The sequence below is a fragment of the Ranitomeya variabilis genome, chromosome 6 (assembly GCF_051348905.1).
Source record: "Ranitomeya variabilis isolate aRanVar5 chromosome 6, aRanVar5.hap1, whole genome shotgun sequence".
NCBI lineage: Eukaryota > Metazoa > Chordata > Amphibia > Anura > Dendrobatidae > Ranitomeya > Ranitomeya variabilis.
In genome coordinates, this window is record NC_135237.1 from 465,294,643 (window position 1) to 465,315,030 (window position 20,388).

The 20,388-nt window shown below is 46.5% G+C and overlaps 1 protein-coding gene across 1 annotated transcript in view; it reads right to left on the minus strand.

Moving 5' to 3' along the window:
• Positions 1-19,312, minus strand: part of TTPA (alpha tocopherol transfer protein) — a 37,068-nt gene extending 17,756 nt beyond the window's left edge. The window contains exon 1 of the mRNA XM_077270571.1: positions 18,676-19,312. Within this exon, the coding sequence (XP_077126686.1) occupies positions 18,676-18,879 (204 nt within the window). The 5' untranslated portion in view covers positions 18,880-19,312. The remainder of the gene's footprint in view (positions 1-18,675) is intronic.
• Between the last annotated feature and the right edge of the window lie 1,076 nt (positions 19,313-20,388).

The following is a 20,388-nucleotide window of genomic DNA, read 5'->3' on the forward strand; positions in this document are numbered from 1 at the left end:
AATGAGTTAATAAACTTCTTGAATGTGATTTTGAGCACCTTGAGGGGTGCAGTTTTTTAAATGGTGTCACTTTGAGTATTTTCTGTCATATAGGCCCTTCAAAGTCACTTCAAAAGTGATGTGGTCCCTAAACAAAACTGTTTTGTACCACTAACATAAATTGTCACCAAAACAGTCTCAGAATCACTGGGATTCATGAAGGGTTCCAGAGCTATTACCTCCTAAAGTGACACTGGTTAGAATTGTAAAATTTGGGCTGATCAGGAAGGTGAAAACAGGCTGGGGGTGAAGGGATAAAGCCTGTGTCATATGCCTCAATAGAGCAAAATGTGCAGTACCACATCAATGAACACTCAGCATCAGGCAACAAACACGGCTCAAATAATCTCAGCTTCTGTACACAGGGCCCCATACTGCCATATACCTCTTCTTTCAGACCCCTGTAAACAGTTAATTTTGAGATTAAATCTCTCATTTCTGTGCCCTCTATATAAAGATTATCCTGCACTATATCTCTCCTTTTGGTGTCATCTATATACAGTAAATTCTGAAGCATATCTCTCCTTTTAGTCCCATCAATATATAGCCCATCCTGTAGTATATCTCTCCTCTGGGGCCCCTCAATATGCATCCCATCCTTCATTATATCCTCCTTTCTGTCCCCTGAACACAGAGCTCCATCCTGCAGTATATCTCTCCTCTCTGTATACACCCTACCCTACAGTATGTCATGTCTCTTTGTTCTCTCCTGTACATACAGCCCCATCCTGCATTATATGACTCTTCTCCTCTATATACAGCCTTATCCTGTAGTACAATGCCATTCTTAGCAGCACGCTGTCTTGTGTTTGCATGTGATTTATTAACCCTTGATATAGTATAAGCATCCACATGACTTTCCCAAGGATATCCCTACAGGGAGAAAAGCGAAAAGCTAGTTTCTTAAATAGACAGCACCGGCTGTAGTGTAAAGTTGTGACGGGAAAGTAACTGCAGATCAGTCTATTTTGTATGTTATTTTATTTATATCCTGTGATGGTCTGGGGACTAAGTAATATCAGGATCAGGATTAGGATCTACGTAATATTAGGATCTACACAGGATCACTAATTTAGAAACAGTAAGTAAGAAAATGAAACAAGAAGTACCGATTTCTATAACAATGACCTTTTTGTTCATTTGTGCCAAACACTGCTCATATAAGAGGGTGATGGCGCACCCCTGCATAGGGGCCACCGGAGGATTCTGTGTTTTTGCTTTATTTACTGAAGATGCTCCTCATTACTAGCTCACGGCCACTTGTCCACCATTGGAGATTTCGCCAAGTTCTCCAATATAAAACACATGATGAGGATCTTGCAGCCACCACAGACATTTTCACCTATGCTCTGTTGAGCATTTACAAGCCCATCACATTCACCAGATCCTTTAAAGGAGTTATCCAAGACATTTGTATTTTTTTTCTTCTGGGGATAAGAACGTACTGCCTGTAAGTTCTTAACCCCATAAGAAAAAAAATACAAAGGTCCCGGATAACCCATTTACGTCTTGTAATCTTGGGGTGCGACCTTCATGAAGTGAACTTGTTTTTCTGCACATCACACAGATACATGATGAAATTGAGATCTGAGTAAATTAGAGGCCAAGTCAACAGCTTGAATTCAATTTTACAGTGTTAAAGAGACCCCTGCAACTAAGGAATAGCCCTGCCGAGAAGGAGTGTACTTGGTCTAGAACAATGCTTGGCTAATATGTGTCGCAGTAGTATCCAAGTAGGATCCACATGAATTTTCGGACCCTTAATTTCTCAACAAAACATTACCCAGAGCATCCTGGTGCTAACTCTTTGCCAGGTAAGTGATGCACATGTGTCATTCACATGATCATCAGACCAGGCCACCACATTGCATTGCTCCGTGGTCTACTGCTGATTCTCCCATACCTATTTAATGCACTTTTGATGTTGGACAGAGGTCAAAAATGGCACTCTGATAAGACAAGATGAAGTAGCCTTAGCTCTCTAAATATGTCAATGACTCACGGTCGCCTATGATCCCATTAGAAGTTAATGGAATGTCCATCCTTGGATCACTTCATACCTGAACATCACATCACATGGGATAAGTCTTCAACATTGGATTAGTGGGCGTTTGGCACCCAGTACCCCACCGACCAGCAGGATCCATCCGGATGTAATCATGGAACATACTGTAGATGCACTGTGCCGCTCCAAATCACTGTGTAGCAGCCGCTGTCGGTTACTGCAGAACAGCTCCCTGTTGTCTGTAGTAAAAGCTGATCTTCAGTGCTCGGCAGGAACCACCGCACAGAATTCACGGAGTGTGCAGTACAGCGCTGCCAAAGCCTGTAACAGCTGATCAGTGTGACTCCCAGCAATCTAATACTGATGACTTCGCTCATCAATATCATTTGATCAGACAAGTCGTCCAATGCTATGGCCTCGCAAGTAAAGTTAAAATAGTCACATCCTTTACATTCAAATATTTTCCCAAATCTTTGTCACTGTAATGTAGAGGGTAAAATTTCATGAATTTTACTGCATTAATACTGAATTAAAATACTATTAGACGGTTGAGTTTGGGGTTGTGCACAAGGCAGGTGTAACAGTCAGGTCTAGGTCCTGCTAGCCTCGCATATTTTGAGGCCTGCTGGCACAAAGTGAGACGATGGACCATCCTGATTGGGTACATCGAGTCACAGTGGTGTTAGGCTCACTTTGTGAAGTGGACACACTAAATCCACGTCCGCGTGGGGACACGGTTCCCGGGCATCGATGCGGCAGGCAGGACAGTAAGTAGGGAGCAAGGAAGAGGCACACACGCCTGTGGAGCAACGAGGTGGACGAATGCAGTGAAGTCTGCAGACAACAAAAAACATGGTGGGTGTGCACTGGAGAGAAAACAAACCAAGTCTAACAATACGAAGACACAAGTGTGTGTCCTAATGGGTCTAGGGATGTCACACGCCGAGCAACCTTGACGTGGAAAACAACACAGGTCAGAGGAACGGGGTGAAGGGAGCCCGGACCCAGGACAGGTGTGTGACAGATGGGTGAGATTTTATTATTATTATTATTATTATTATTATTAGAGATTTTACACTCTTTTCATCAAAATAGTGTCAACTAAGTGTTATTTACATGTATTACTATTACTTATTGACTGACTATTCATTGCTTTGTTCCAGGTGTAACCATAACACCCAAAGTAACATGTTATTATTTTTACTGCATTAAAATATTACACTAACACTGCAATAATATACTATTAGACAACCTACATACAGTGGCTTGCAAAAGTATTCACACCCTTTGCATATTTCGTGTTTTGTTTCCTCACTTCCTGAAGTTTTACTCGTTTTTTTGAGGGTTTGTATCATTTCATGTAAAGAACATGGCTACAACTGTGAACATTTGGTTTTCTTTCTTTTGTGAAACAAACAACAAATAGGACAAAATAAAAAAAAACTTTAGTGTGCATAACTATTCACTCCCCCCCCCCCCCAAAGTAAGTACAGGTCCTTCTCAAAAAATTTGCATATAGTGTTAAATTTCATTATTTACCATAATGTAATGATTACAATTAAACTTTCATATATTATAGATTCATTATCCACCAACTGAAATTTGTCAGGTCTTTTATTGTTTTAATACTGATGATTTTGGCCTACAACTCCTGATAACCCAAAAAACCTGTCTCAATAAATTAGCATATCAAGAAAAGGTTCTCTAAACGACCTATTACCCTAATCTTCTGAATCAACTAATTAACTCTAAACACATGCAAAAGATACCTGAGGCTTTTAAAAACTCCCTGCCTGGTTCATTACTCAAAACCCCCATCATGGGTAAGACTAGCGACCTGACAGATGTCAAGAAGGCCATCATTGACACCCTCAAGCAAGAGGGTAAGACCCAGAAAGAAATTTCTCAACAAATAGGCTGTTCCCAGAGTGCTGTATCAAGGCACCTCAATGGTAAGTCTGTTGGAAGGAAACAATGTGGCAGAAAACGCTGTACAACGAGAAGAGGTGACCGGACCCTGAGGAAGCAGTGGACTGAGTCTGGTGTGGAAACATCCAGAGCCACCGTGCACAGGCGTGTGCAGGAAATGGGCTACAGGTGCCGCATTCCCCAGGTAAAGCCACTTTTGAACCATAAACAGCGGCAGAAGCGCCTGACCTGGGCTACAGAGAAGCAGCACTGGACTGTTGCTAAGTGGTCCCAAGTACTTTTTTCTGATGAAAGCAAATTTTGCATGTCATTCGGAAATCAAGGTGCCAGAGTCTGGAGGAAGACTGGGGAGAAGGAAATGCCAAAATGCCTGAAGTCCAGTGTCAAGTACCCACAGTCAGTGATGGTGTGGGGTGCCATGTCAGCTGCTGGTGTTGGTCCACTGTGTTTCATCAAGGGCAGGGTCAATGCAGCTAGCTATCAGGAGATTTTGGAGCACTTCATGCTTCCATCGGCTGAAATGCTTTATGGAGATGAAGATTTCATTTTTCAGCACGACCTGGCACCTGGTCACAGTGCCAAAACCACTGGTAAATGGTTTACTGACCATGGTATTACTGTGCTCAATTGGCCTGCCAACTCTCCTGACCTGAACCCCATAGAGAATCTGTGGGATATTGTGAAGAGAAAGTTGAGAGACGCAAGACCCAACACTCTGGATGAGCTTAAGGCCGCTATTGAAGCATCCTGGGCCTCCATAACATCTCAGCAGTGTCACAGGCTGATTGCCTCCATGCCACGCCGCATTGAAGCAGTCATTTCTGCCAAAGGATTCCCGACCAAGTATTGAGTGCATAACTGAACATTATTATTTGATGGTTTTTTTGTTTGTTATTAAAAAACACTTTTATTTGATTGGACGGTTGAAATATGCTAATTTATTGAGACAGGTTTTTTGGGTTATCAGGAGTTGTAGGCCAAAATCATCAGTATTAAAACAATAAAAGACCTGACAAATTTCAGTTGGTGGATAATGAATCTATAATATATGAAAGTTTAATTGTAATCATTACATTATGGTAAATAATGAAATTTAACACTATATGCTAATTTTTTGAGAAGGACCTGTACTTTGTAGAGCCTCTTTTTACAGCAATTATAGCTGCTTTGGATATATCTCTTTGAGCTTTCCACATTTTGTCACTGGGATTTTTGCCCATTCCTCAAGGCAAAACTGCTTCAACTCTTTCAAGTTAGGTGGTTTCCTCTGGTGAGCAGCAATCTTCAAGTTTGACCACAGGTTCTCAATTAGATTAAAGGGAACCTGTCACCCCGTTTTTTCAGTATGAGATAAAAATACCTTTAAATAGGGCTTGAGCTGTGCTTTACAATAGTGTATTTTTTGTCCCCTGATTCCCCACCTATGCTGCCGAAATACCTTACAAAAGTCGCCGTTTTCGCCTGTCAATCACGCTGGTCTGGTCAAAAGGGCGTGGTGAAATGGCTGTTTCACCCCCACCTCGGCTTCACCCCAGAACTCGGCTTCAGGAAAATGGCCGTCGCGATCTCCATCTGCGCACGCGCGGCATCCCGCGGCCATTTTCCTGAAGCCCCGGGAAGCAGAGCACTCCATCTGCGCACGCGCGGCCTCAGGAAGATGGCCGCCCCCACCGATAACCAGGGGAATAGCACACATCGCGCTCTTTTTCGGCCTTTGCGCAGTGCATTTGGCTGCTGCGCATGCGCGAACCACTACGCCAACGCCGGGAAGATAAGCAAGAGGTGGGGGAGAAACAGCCATTTCACCACGCCCTTTTGACCAGACCAGCGTGATTGACAGGCGAAAACGGCGACTTTTGTAAGGTATTTCGGCAGCATAGGTGGGGAATCAGGGGACAAAAAATACACTAATTGTAAAGCACAGCTCAGGCCCTATTTAACGGTATTTTTATCTCATACTGAAAAAACGAGGTGACAGGTTCCCTTTAAGGTCTGGGCTTTGACTAGGCCACTCCAAAACATTTACACGTTTCCCCTTAAACCACTCGAGTGTTGCTCTAGCAGTATGCTTTGGGTCATTGTCTTGTTGAAAGGTGAACCTCTGTCCCAGTCTGAAATAACTGACAGACTGAACCAGGTATTGCTGAAGATTATCCCTGTATTTCGCACCATCCATCTCCCCCTCAATTTGGATGGTATTCCCTGTCACTGCTGCCGAAAAACATCCCCACAGCATAATACTGCCACCACCATGTTTCACTGTGAGGATGGTGTGAAACATGGTGGAGCCAAAATTTTTGTTCCAACAAAATGGAGGTGGCACATGCACAGTAGGATCTATTGGCTAGAGATGCTCTCAATCTGTGCAAGCACTTCCCACCAGATTAAGATAATCACTTGCAGATATATGCTACTGCTCATGCACCACCACCATGTTGTTGGAGCAAAAAAAAATTGGCTCCAGCAAAATGGCAGCGGTGCATGCGCAGTAGCATCTATCGGCAAGCAATGCTCATAATCTGTGCAAACCTCACCAACTGGTGGGCAGCGATTGTGCAGAGTGAGAACATCGCTAGCTGATAGATGCTACTGTGCATGTGACGATGCCTACGCCATTTTGCTGGAGTTATATATTTTTTTTATTAACCATGCAAGCGCAGTATTTAAAATAGGAGGCAGGCCTGTCATTTAAGCCACAATGATGATGAGAAGGCCAGAGCAGGAAAAAAGCTGCCCACAGGCAGGAAAAGGAGCCACACACAAGCCGCCCCTAAACACGAGCATCTCATTACCTCAAAACTTGTAACACAAATTAAACAAGAACCACAAGACGTATTTCATCAGCCAAGGTATCATATTAATAAGTGTAACAGCGGCAACCTGACATTGTCTGTGCGTAACTCAGCACAATGCTACAGACATGTTCACCTTAATGGTTTTGCAGCCTCTGTGGCCTTTCAGAAAAGGTGTGTATAGACTGACAGACAATGTGACACTTAGACTGCACACAGGTGAACTTTCTGTGACAAAGCATGTGACTCAAGAAGGTAATTGCTTGCACCAAAAATTTTTAGGGCCTTCATAGCAAAAGAGGTGAATACATATGCACATGTCAATTTTTAGTTAATTGATCCCAGAAATTTAATTTATGCCAATATTTTTCTCACTTCACCAACTGAGACTATTTAGTGCTGATGCATTGCACACAAATCGGATTACAAAAATATTTAAACACAAGTTATAATGTAATAAAATAGGTAAAAAGCCACAGGAGTGAATACTTTCGCAAGCCACTGTAAATGGCTAGTGCAGACCTAATTCTAACAACTGACAAAAATGACTTTCTCTGCCTATGTATTCCAGTGTTTGGAGTTACTAAGGTTTTCTCCTGCTCCCAGTATTAACAGTGCAGCACAGCATATGATGCAACCTCTGTACCAGATTAGTCTCATGCTGTCTGCAGACACACTGCTCCGATAGCAGCCTCTCACCACCAGTCTGAGGGCATCAGGAAGCGGTGACTGACCCCCGACCTCAGCAGCATGTCCGTTACTTGAGAATACGAGTTTAATCATAGCAATGTGATGCCAGTGCTGTGAGGCAGGAGTAAGATGTACTCGTGAGAAGTGGGCTCCCCCGACCCACCCATAGATGATGGACAGCTGTCTTCTATTACTGTACATAGGAAGGAAGCTGTCAGTCAGCACTGGGTGGGTTGGCGGAGCCCGTGTCTCATGAATACATCAGACTCCTGGCATCACATTGCTGTGACTAAGGCTACTTTCACACTAGCGTTTTTGGCTGCACGTGGCAATGCGTCATTTAGGAGAAAAAAACGTATCCTGCAAAGTTGTCTGCAGGATGCGTTTTTCCCCATAGACTAACATTACCGACGCATTGCGACGTATTGCCACACGTCGCAACCGTCATGCGACGGTTGCGTCGCGTTTTGGCGCACTGTTGCCACAAAAAACGCTACATGTAACTTTTTTTGTGCGTCGAGACCGCCATTTTTGACCGCGCATGCGCGGCCGAAACTCCGCCCCCTCCTCCCCGGACCTTACAATGGGGCAGAGGAAGCGTCATAAGACTGCTTCCGCTGCCCACGTCTGGCATTTTTTTTCACAGTATGTGTCGGTACGTCGGGCCGACGCAGCGCGACGGCCCCTTACCAACGCTAGTGTGAAAGCAGCCTAAGACAGAATTGCGTCCAATAATGGACATAGTGCTGAAATCAGGGAGTCTGTCACTACTTCATGCTGCCTCAGACTGGTGGCGACAGATTCCCTATAAGGGCCACTGCATACATGGCAATTCATTAAAGGTAATTTATCATGTCTGATAATGCTATAAAGCACGCCCCGGGACTTTGACTGACAGGCCGAGGTGCAGTGCATCTATGCAGAGCCGTCAGTCAGAGCCTGGGCGTGCGTACTGTTGCCACACTCACAGTATACCGAGCGGTGACTGTAATTACTCCGGGCACGCCTGCATTACTGAAAGCTGACAGGAGAAATAACATTCATTTTCTCCCGGGTGCCGCACTTGCAGTACAGCGGCCAGGCACCTCTGTAATGCTACTAACCTGCACATTACTTCTATATCTACACATTAGTAGCGTTATCGGACCTGACTGTTCTCTTTAAAAGAAAATCTTGCATGGATCTTTACATACTGAAAAAATCTGAAAAGCAAAGACATTATAAGGCAAATTTCACCTCAGCAAATAGGCAGTGCATCCCTACAGCAGCGGCACCAACGCCATGTCACTCTCTATCTACAAAAAGTACGTACCACCAGAGAAGTTGGTTCTCATAATTTACACTGTTCTACATACTTGCGAACTTACTTTTGATTGATTCACTGACAGCTGTACATTCTGTGTCATGCAACATTATTCTTCATTTCCTTAAAGGGGTTGTCCGGTCAGTCACTCTATGGTTTCAGACCAGGGAATGGAGGGTATATATGAGTTATAGATACCCCTAGCCAGTGAGCGCAGCTTCACTCCATACACTTGTATTGAGCCGAGGCCGCGCCCCAAGCAGTCTGCGTATACGACTAGAGGGCGTAGCCTCACTCCATACAAGTGTATGGAGACTGTTCCCCGATCTGAAACAGGCGAATGCCCATAGTGCTGGACAACCCCATAAAGCGGATCCATCACCATTTAATAATAGAGACTACATATATTATTAAAAATATATATCAGACCTGATGAGGCGATTAAACTTATTCTAAAAATCTGTCGGTATGACTTTAAAATCCTCATATAAGGAAATAGAAAGATGACATACAGTTGTGCTCAAAAGTTTACATACCCCGGCAGAATTTTTGCTTTCTTGGCCTTTTTTCAGAGAATATGAATGATAACACCAAAACTTTTTCTCCACGCATGGTTAGTGGTTGGGTGAAGCCATTTATTGTCAAACTACTGTGTTTTCTCTTTTTAAATCACAATAACAACCCAAAACATCCAAATGACCCTGATCAAAAGTTCACATACCCCATTTCTTAATACCGTGTATTGCCTCCTCTAACATTCAATGACAGCTTGAAGTCTTTTGTGGTAGTTGTGGGTGATGTTCTTTATTTCTTTATTTTCTCAGATGGTAAAGCTGCCCACTCTTCTTGACAAAAAGCCTCCAGTTCCTGTAAATTCCTGGGCTGTCTAGCATGAAATACGCGCTTGAGATCTCCCCAAAGTGGCTCAATGATACTGAGGTCAGGAGACTGAGATGGCCACTCCAGAACCTTCACTTAGTTCTGCTGTAGCCAATGACAGGTCGACTTAGTCTTGTATTTTGGATAGTTGTCATGTTGGAATGTCCAAGTCTGTCCCATGCGCAGCTTCCGTGCTGATGATTGCAAATTTGCCTCCATTATTTGCAGATAACATGCTGCATTCATCTTTCCTTCAACTTTGACCAAGTTTCTTGTGCCTTTGTAGCTCACACTATTACGAGCAGGAACGAAACAAGAGTGGACCCTCTGGACCGTGGGGGAACTACCCCTGGGCGAGCGGACCTAGATAGGAAACCAACCCCTATACAGGGATCGTTTAGGAGCAAGCCCAGAGGTCTCTTACCCACGGTGGAGTACCAAGAGGGACAGCTCCAGGAAGGAAGACGGGAGAGGCTGGAGGAGAACAAGGCTGAAGGTGTTTTGAAAGGCTGGAAACCGGAGCAGGGAGACTGAAGGAAAGAAACAAAGGAACAAAGACAAGGGAAGGAAGGAGCGGGTACTGGAAGGGAAAGGAGGGCAATGGTGAGACTAGACGAGGAACCAAACGGAGTAGGTACACAGCACAGTAGCGGAAGGGGCCAGACGCACAAGCAAAAGCTAATGACAATCAGGCACAGAGGAACAGGTGAAGCAGCCTTTTGTAGCAGGAGCAAGAACAGGATAGGATGAGAGAGACCCCATGACCTCAGGGGGCGGTGGCCGAGAGGCTGTACCTGCATCCAGGAGAGAAGCTAGAGCGCCTGCATTGAGACAGGACACCAGCCGAGGACCTGGAGACCGGAAGTGCCGGGAAGGCGGAGGAGCGTGCAAACCGGGACGCAGCAGAGGTGGAATGAGAACGCAGGAGAGTGGCGGTTGTAACAGGCGCAACGCTGGAGAGGTGAGAACCGCGCCGCAGGAGAGTGGCGGTTGTAACAGTACCCCCCTTCTTACGCCCCCCTTTACGAAGAGTAGCAAGGAATTTATTAAGAATACGGGGGGCATCAATGTTCTCCAAGGGCTCCCAGGACCTCTCCTCTGGACCAAACCCCTTCCAATCCACCAGAAAAAACTCTTTACCCCGAACCTTTTTAACAGCCAAAATATCCTTTACCTCAAAGACGTTGTCAGAGCTAACTGGTAGAGGGGACGTGCGAGATGAGGGATGAAAGCGGTTAAAGACAGTGGGTTTGAGAAGAGAGACATGAAAAGTATTGGGTATACGGAGCGAGGCAGGCAATTTCAGCTTGTAAGCGACTTCGTTGACTCGACGCAGAATCTCGAAAGGACCTATAAAACGTGGCCCAAGTTTGTAGGACGGAATCTTGAGTCTGATGTACCTTGAGGAGAGCCAGACCTTGTCACCTGGTAGAAAAGAAGGTGGATCTAAACGCCTTTTGTCTGCTTGCCTTTTCATTCTTAAAGATGCTTTGTCGAGCGTTTCCTTGACTTCATTCCAGATAGTAGAAAACTCGCAGACCAGAGAATCGGCTGCCGGAACACCGGAGGTAGAGGAAACAGGTAGAGGCACACCAGGATGTTGTCCGAATACAATGAAGAAGGGAGTTCTCGCAGAGGCTTCGCTGGAATGGTTATTGTAGGCAAACTCAGCCCAAGGAAGAAGGTTTACCCAGTCGTTATGATGAGCATTAGTGAAATGTCGTAGATAGGCGGCTAGAGTCTGATTGGTCCGTTCAACTTGACCGTTAGTCTGAGGGTGATACGCGGAAGAAAAGTCCAGAGTCACTCCTAGAAGTTTGCACATAGCTCTCCAGAAACGGGAAGTAAATTGTACACCTCTGTCAGACACAATGTGTAGTGGTAGACCATGTAGTTTAAAGATGTTCAGGATGAAAATGTCCGCCAAGTCAGGAGCAGAGGGTAAACCGGGCAGCGGAATAAAGTGAGCCATCTTCGAAAATCTGTCCACCACAACAAGTATGACTGTACATCCGGAAGAGGTGGGTAAGTCGGTAATGAAATCCATGGCAATGTGTAGCCAAGGTGCTGATGGCACAGGAAGAGGAAGCAGATTTCCAAATGGTAGTTGTCTTGGCACCTTGTTTCTGGCACACGAGGGACAAGAAGCGACAAATTCTTTGACGTCTTGACGCAGAGTAGGCCACCAGTAGTACCGAGAGATCAGGAGAAAAGTCTTTTTGGAACCAGCATGCCCCGCCAGTTTAGAAGAATGACCCCAAGTTAACACTCTTCTTGTGTCTGCTTCCGAGACTAAGGTTTTTCCCGGTGGGGGGTGAATCAACTGTACAGGAGCAACAGTTAAGACCTTAGAAGGATCTATGATGTATGAAGGTTCCTCCTCAGTATCAGGTGGCTGAAAAGACCTTGACAGAGCATCCGCTCTAATGTTCTTACAGCCAGGCCGGAAGCGCAGCTCAAACTCGAAACGGGCGAAAAACAGGGACCATCTGGCTTGTCGGGGGTTTAATCTTTGCGCAGTTTGCAGATAAGCAAGGTTCTTATGATCGGAATAGATTACGAACGGATGTACAGATCCCTCAAGAAGATATCTCCATTCCTCCAAGGCCAACTTGATGGCTAACAACTCTCGATCTCCTATAGTATAGTTCCGTTCTGAAGTCGAAAAGACCTTAGAGAAGAAACCGCAGGGAACCATTTGACCTTCGGAAGTCCTCTGAGAGAGCACAGCTCCAGCACCTGAAGAAGAGGCGTCTACTTCCAGGACGAAGGGCTTGTTTACCTCCGGGTGATGCAAAACTGGAGCGGAAGAAAAAGATTTTTTAAGCAACAGAAAAGACTTTTCAGCTTCTGGTGACCACTTCTTGGAGCTGGAGTTTTTTCGAGTGAGAGCAGAAAGAGGTCTGATGATTGAAGAGAAATGCGGAATGAATTGCCGGTAGTAGTTAGCGAAACCAATAAAGCGTTGGATGGCTTTTACTCCGCAGGGTTGTGGCCAGTTGAGAATGGCATTCACCTTCTCGGGATCCATCTTGAGACCAGAATCCGAAACGATGTATCCAAGAAAAGGCAAGGAAGTTTGCTCGAAGACGCATTTCTCGTACTTAGCATACAAGCGGTTATCTCGCAGACGTTGCAGAACTTTGCGCACACTCCTTCGATGAGATGGAAGGTCTGGAGAAAATACAAGAATGTCATCCAAATAAACCACTACACATATGTAGAGGAGGTCTCGGAAGATATCGTTAACGAATTCCTGAAAAACCGCGGGAGCGTTACACAGGCCGAAAGGCATGACCAAGTACTCGTAGTGTCCATCCCGAGTGTTAAAGGCGGTTTTCCACTCGTCGCCGGAGCGGATTCGGACTAAATTGTAAGCTCCACGCAAGTCAAGTTTAGTAAAGATGCGGGCTCCTCGAAGGCGGTCAAAGAGCTCGGGTATCAGAGGCAGAGGATACCTATTCTTGACTGTGATGTTGTTTAGCCCACGATAGTCTATACAAGGTCGTAGAGAACCATCTTTTTTCTTTACAAAGAAAAAACCTGCTCCTGCAGGGGAGGAAGACTTTCGGATAAATCCTTTTGTAAGATTTTCTTGAATATACTCGGACATGGACTTAGTTTCTACAGCAGAGAGAGGGTAAATTCTTCCTCTTGGAGGAGAGCAGCCAGGGAGGAGATCAATCGGACAGTCGTAGGAGCGATGTGGCGGGAGACTCTCTGCTTCTTTCTTGTCGAAGACATCAGCATACGACCAATAGGGTGAAGGTAAACCAACCGGAACACTAGTGGATTGAGTAAGGAGCACAGGACGCACCGACCGAAGACATCGATCATGGCAAGAAGGACCCCATCGTAGAACATCTCCGGACCGCCAATTGAGAGTGGGCTCATGAAGTCTGAGCCACGGAAGACCAAGCAAAAAGGCGTGGGAAAGACTTGGTAAAACATAAAAGGCAATTTTCTCTTGATGAAGAGCGCCGATCTGTAGCTCAACTTCTTCAGTGACTAACGAAATAGTCTCCTGTAGCGGTCTTCCGTCCACCGATGCAACCAGGCGAGGGAAGTCCAACGAGATTACTGGGATGCGAAGCCTCCGAACCGCCTCAAGACTGATAAAATTGCCTGCCGCGCCCGAATCCACATACGCGACCTCGGAGAACCGATCCTGGTTGGAAACAAGTAAAACTGAAAGAGTCAAAGGTAGAGAGGAAACAGGATCACCTAGGGGGGCCTCTCTTACCTGCCCTAGGCGGAGGAGTTTTCCGGCCTATCAGGACAACTGCGAAGCAAATGAGCGGCACTACCACAGTAAAAACAGAGACCCTGGGTACGTCTCTCCTTACGGCGCTGCTCTGCCATCTTTACTCGATCTACTTGCATGGGTTCAGAAGCAGGAGGGGTAGAAGAGGGAGAGACGGGAGCACGAGGACTACTAGGCTGGCAAAAGGTGGAAGCAGAGGAATTAGGTCTCTTCTCTCTTGCGGACTCACGAGACCGCTCTTGGAAGCGGAGATCAATCCGAGTGGCGAGGGAGATAAGATCCTCTAGAGTGGTCGGAGTGTCACGCCCGGCAAGCTCATCTTTAATTCGGCTGGACAAACCCCGCCAGAAGGCACCCACTAGAGCCTCATTGTTCCACCCAAGCTCTGAAGCCAAAGTACGAAAACGTATGGCATATTGTCCGACGGATAAGGGTCCCTGGCGTAAATTAAAGAGGGACTCCGTGGTAGAGGCCAAACGTCCGGGTTCGTCAAAGACCTTGCGAAAGGTCTCGAGAAAATTCTCTAAGTGGGAAACAACGGGATCATCACGTTCCCACAAAGGATTAATCCAAGCTAGGGCCTCTCCTTCCAAATGAGATACAATAAATGCCACTTTGGCTCGATCGGATGGGTACTGCTGGGGCAGAAGCTCAAAATGGAGGCGGCATTGGTTCAAGAACCCTCTGCAGAGCTTAGGGTCGCCACCGTACCTAGGAGGTTTTCCCAGACGAGGAGGGGGATGAGGGGTGCCCGAGGGACTGGAGTCATTCTGAGCAGAGGCAGTGGGAGCGGACTGTAAATTAAAGAGGCGGTCATCAATCGACGCCATGTAGCTAAGCATGCGGGACTGAGTATCTCGCTGCTGCGAGAGCTCCTGTTGGAGGCTAGTAAGCTGAGCGGCATTTACGGGATCAGCAGCTTGCAGAGCGGATAAGCGTGACTCCATAGTTTTCAAAAAAGCCATGATACGCTGCTGGTTGTCACGTAAATGGGCCAGTTCCTTCTGGGCCGAAAAAGCGGTACCTGCGGGGTCCATGGCCTGATTGTACTATTACGAGCAGGAACGAAACAAGAGTGGACCCTCTGGACCGTGGGGGAACTACCCCTGGGCGAGCGGACCTAGATAGGAAACCAACCCCTATACAGGGATCGTTTAGGAGCAAGCCCAGAGGTCTCTTACCCACGGTGGAGTACCAAGAGGGACGGCTCCAGGAAGGAAGACGGGAGAGGCTGGAGGAGAACAAGGCTGAAGGTGTTTTGAAAGGCTGGAAACCGGAGCAGGGAGACTGAAGGAAAGAAACAAAGGAACAAAGACAAGGGAAGGAAGGAGCGGGTACTGGAAGGGAAAGGAGGGCAATGGTGAGACTAGACGAGGAACCAAACGGAGTAGGTACACAGCACAGTAGCGGAAGGGGCCAGACGCACAAGCAAAAGCTAATGACAATCAGGCACAGAGGAACAGGTGAAGCAGCCTTTTGTAGCAGGAGCAAGAACAGGATAGGATGAGAGAGACCCCATGACCTCAGGGGGCGGTGGCCGAGAGGCTGTACCTGCGTCCAGGAGAGAAGCTAGAGCGCCTGCATTGAGACAGGACACCAGCCGAGGACCTGGAGACCGGAAGTGCCGGGAAGGCGGAGGAGCGTGCAAACCGGGACGCAGCAGAGGTGGAATGAGAACGCAGGAGAGTGGCGGTTGTAACAGGCGCAACGCTGGAGAGGTGAGAACCGCGCCGCAGGAGAGTGGCGGTTGTAACACACACATCCCCAAAAAATCAGCGATCCACTTCCGTGCTTTACAGTAGGAATGGTGTTCCTTTCATCATAGATGGCATGTTGACCTCTCTCCAAATGTGAAGTTTATGGTTGTGGCCAAAAAGTTCAATTTTGGTCCCATCACTCCAAATTACCTTGTTCCAGAAGTTTTGAGGCTTGTCTCTGTGCTGTTTTGTGAGATACTTTGTGGCATTTGCGCAGTAATGGCTTTCTTCTGGCGACTCGACTATGCAGCCCATTTTTCTTGAAGTGCCTCCTTATTGTGCATCTTGAAACAGCCACACCTCTGGTTTTCAGAGTCCTGTATTTCAGCTGATGTTATTTCTGGGTTTTTCTTTTCATCCCAAACAATTTTCCTGGCAGTTGTGGAAGACATTTTTGTTGGTCTACCTGATCATGGTTTTGTTTTTACAGAGCCACTGATTTTACATTTTCACAGTTTGAACGCTGCTGACTGGCATTATCAAAGCCTTGGATATCTTTTTGTATCCCTTTCCTGTTTTATACAGTTCAACTACTTTTTCCCGTAGTTCCATTGACAATTCTTTTACTTTCCCCATGACTCACAATCCAGAAACATCAGTGGCTGGATGAAAGATGCAAAAGTCTGTCTGGATCCCAGAAACTCACTCAGCTTTTATGCACACACACTGATTACAAGCAAACAGGTGAGGATGTTACCTTTAGTAGCCATTCAAACCCATTTGCATCAACTTCTGTGCATATTATCAGGCCAAAATCACCAGGGTATGTGAACTTTTGATCAGGGTCATTTGGATGTTTTGGGTTGTCATTATGATTTATAAAGAGAAAACACAGTAGTTTGACAATAAATGGCTTCACTCAACCACTAACCGTGAGTGGAGAAAAAGTTTTGGGGTTATCATTCATATTCTCTGAAAAAAGGCCAAGAAAACAAAAATTCTGCCGGGGTATGTAAACGTTTGAACATTGAACTGTATGGGAAAGAAGACAGAAAGAACAACAGACAAAAAGAAAGAAAGTAAAAAGAAAGAAAGACGGACAGAAAGAAAAAGACAAAGAAGACAGAAAGACAAAGTAAGAAAGATAGAGAGAAGAAATAAAGAAAGAACTGCAGACTATGGGGTGCATGTCCCTAGACACAGACCTGTGTGCACTATATACAGGGTCGGGCAGCACTACAAATAAAAGGTACAGAAAAGTGCAGTAGTTTCTTTACCCATCTCAAATGCGATGTTTCTGTCCCAGAAGTGATGAAAATTCAGCAATGTCTGCATTCTTGCAGCCGGAGAACAACCCTTTCTATGATAGCAGCTGCCTCACCAAACACATACTACACCCGACACAGCACACACTACACCCGGCAAAGCACACACTAAACCCAGCACACACACACACACACACTACACCCGGCGCGCACACACACACACACTACACCCGACACACACTACACCCGGCACAGCACACACTACACCCGACACACACACACACTACACCCAGCACACACACACTACACCCGGCGCACACACACACACTACACCCGACATACACTACGCCCGGCACAGCACACACTACACCCGGGACACACACATGCTACACTCGAAACACACACTACACCCGGCATGCATACACTACACCCGGCGCACACACACACTACACCTGGCACAGCACACACTACACCCCGCACACACACACTACACCCGGCACACACACTACACCCGGCACACACTACTCCCGGCACACACACTACACAGCACACACTACATAGCACATCTGGCACACACACACTACATAGCACACCAGGCACACACGGACACTACACCCGGCACACACACTACACCCAGCACACACTACATAGCACACCAGGCACACATGGACACTACACCCGGCACACACACACACTACACCCAGCACACACACATTACACCTGACACAGCACACACTACACCCGGCAGAGCACACACTACACCGGGCACACTCTACACCCGACACAGCACACACTACACCCGGCACACACACACTACAACCGGCACACACACTACACCCAGCACATCCGCCACACACACACACACACACACACACACCCTGCACACAGACACTACACCCAGCACACACTACATAGCACACCAGGCACACACGGACACTACACCCGGCACACACACGCTACACCCAGCACACACTACATAGCACACCAGGAACACACGGACACTACACCCGGCACACACACGCTACACCCAGCACACATGGACCCTACACCTGGCACACACACACTACACCCGGCACACACACTACACCCGGCACACACACACTACACCCAGCACACACACATTACACCCAGCACATATTACATAGCACATCCGGCACACACAAACACTTCACCCGGCACACAGACACTACACCCAGCACACACTACATAGCACACCAGGCACACAAGGACACTTCACCCGGCACACACACACACACTACACCTGGCACACACACACACACACACTCTGCACCCGGCACACAGACATTCCACCCAGCACACACTACATAGCACACCAGGCACACATGGACACTACACCCGGCACACACACGCTACACCCAGCACATACTGCATAGCACACCAGGAACACATGGACACTACACCCGGCACACACACACTACACCCGGCACACACACACTACACCTAGCACACACACACACTACACCCGGCACACGGACTACACCCAGCACACACTACATAGCACACATGGACACTACACCCGGCACACACACACTACACCCGGCACACACACTACACCCGGCACACACACACTACACCCAGCACATACTACATAGCACATCCAGCACACACACACACACACACACACACACAAACACACTACACCCGACACACAGACACTACACCCAGCACACACTACATAGCACACCAGGCACAGATGGACACTACACCCAGCACACACACACTATACCTGGCACACACTACATAGTACACCCAGCACAGCACACACTACACCCGGCACACACGGACACTTACTCTCAGTGCCTGCTCCATGCAGAAGTCTCTGGCTCGGAGAAACCTGAGTAAGAAGTGGTCGGAGAGCCCCAGGGGCCAGTGCCCGCTCTCAGCCTCCGCCCTCCGCCGGATGATCCCGATGGCTTCTGCCACCACCGGGGAATGGTCGGGCAGCTCGTTCAGTGCTGGATTCCCTTTCTCATAGTCCTCCTGAGCCTCCGACATGTTCCAGCAGAGCCCGGAGAAGTTTGGAACGATCCTCCTCCTGCTGCAGGGAGGGAGGCAGCTCTGCTGGGCTGTGCCCTCTGCTGCTGGGACCTGTGCGCCCGCTGTTAAAGCGACAGAGACCTGTGTGCACAGTGACCAGTGCGATGTCCCAGCAGAGCCTCATCACACATTGCTGCAGACAGTGCTGTGAGCCCAGAGATCCCCGGTGGGAGTACACTGTGACTGGGGGGCTGGGGACAGCTACTAACATCACGGTCATATGCTCTTACTGGAGGCATTTGTTCATATAGAGGATAAGAAACAAAGAGACAATTATGTTCTGCAAAGAAGAAGTTTCTCAGAAATTGTGTTTAGAAAAAGTCGCGCGGTTATGAAGTGATGCAGACTGCAGCGGTTTTAGTGGCGGCAGGAGCTGGTGAGAAGGAAGAACAATGTCTGATGAATGTCTCCAGGTTTAGCATACAACGACGTGACCAGTTTGGCGGAGTTTGATCTTGGTTTATCCTTCCTAATTTTAGGAAAATATTAACCCATTTACCCCCAAGGATGGTTTGCATGTTAATGACCGGGCCAATTTTTAAAATTCTGACCACTGTCCCTTTATGAGGTTATAACTCTGGAACGCTTCAAAGGATCCCTGTGATTCTGACATTGTTTTCTCGTGACATATTGTACTTCATTATAGTGGTAAAATTTCTTTGATATTATCTGCGTTTATTAGTGAAAAAAATGGAAATATGGCGAAAAGTTTGAAAATTTTGCAATTTTCCAACTTTGAATTTTTATACAATTAAATCACAGACATATGTCACACAAAATACTTAATAAGTAACATTTCCCACGTCTACTTTACATCAGCACAATTTTGGAACCAACATTTTTTTTTGTTAGGGAGTTATAAGGGTTAAAATTTGACCAGCATTTTCTCATTTTTACAACACCATTTTTTTTAGGGACCACATCTCATTTCAAGTCATTTTGAGGGGTCTATATGATGGAAAATACACAAGTGTGACACCATTCTAAAAACTGTATACCCTCAAGGTGCTCAAAACCACATTCAAGAAGTTTATTAACCCTTCAGGTGTTTCACAGGAATTTTTGGAATGTTTAAATAAAAATGAACATTTAACTTTTTTACACAAAAAATTTACTTCAGCTCCAATTTGTTCTATTTTACAAAGGGTAACAGGAGAAAATGGACCCCAAAAGTCGTTGTACAATTTGTCCTGAGTACGCCGATACCCCATATGTGGGGGTAAACCACTGTTTGGGCGTATGGCAGAGCTCGGAAGGGAAGGAGCGCCGTTTGACTTTTCAATGCAAAATTGACTGGAATTCAGATGGGACGCCATGTTGAGTTTGGAGAGCCCCTGATGTGACTAAACATTGAAACCCCCCACAAGTGACACCATTTTGGAAAGTAGACCCCCTAAGGAACTCATCTAGATGTGTTGTGAGAGCTTTAAACTCCCAAGTGTTTCACTACAGTTTATAACGCAGAGC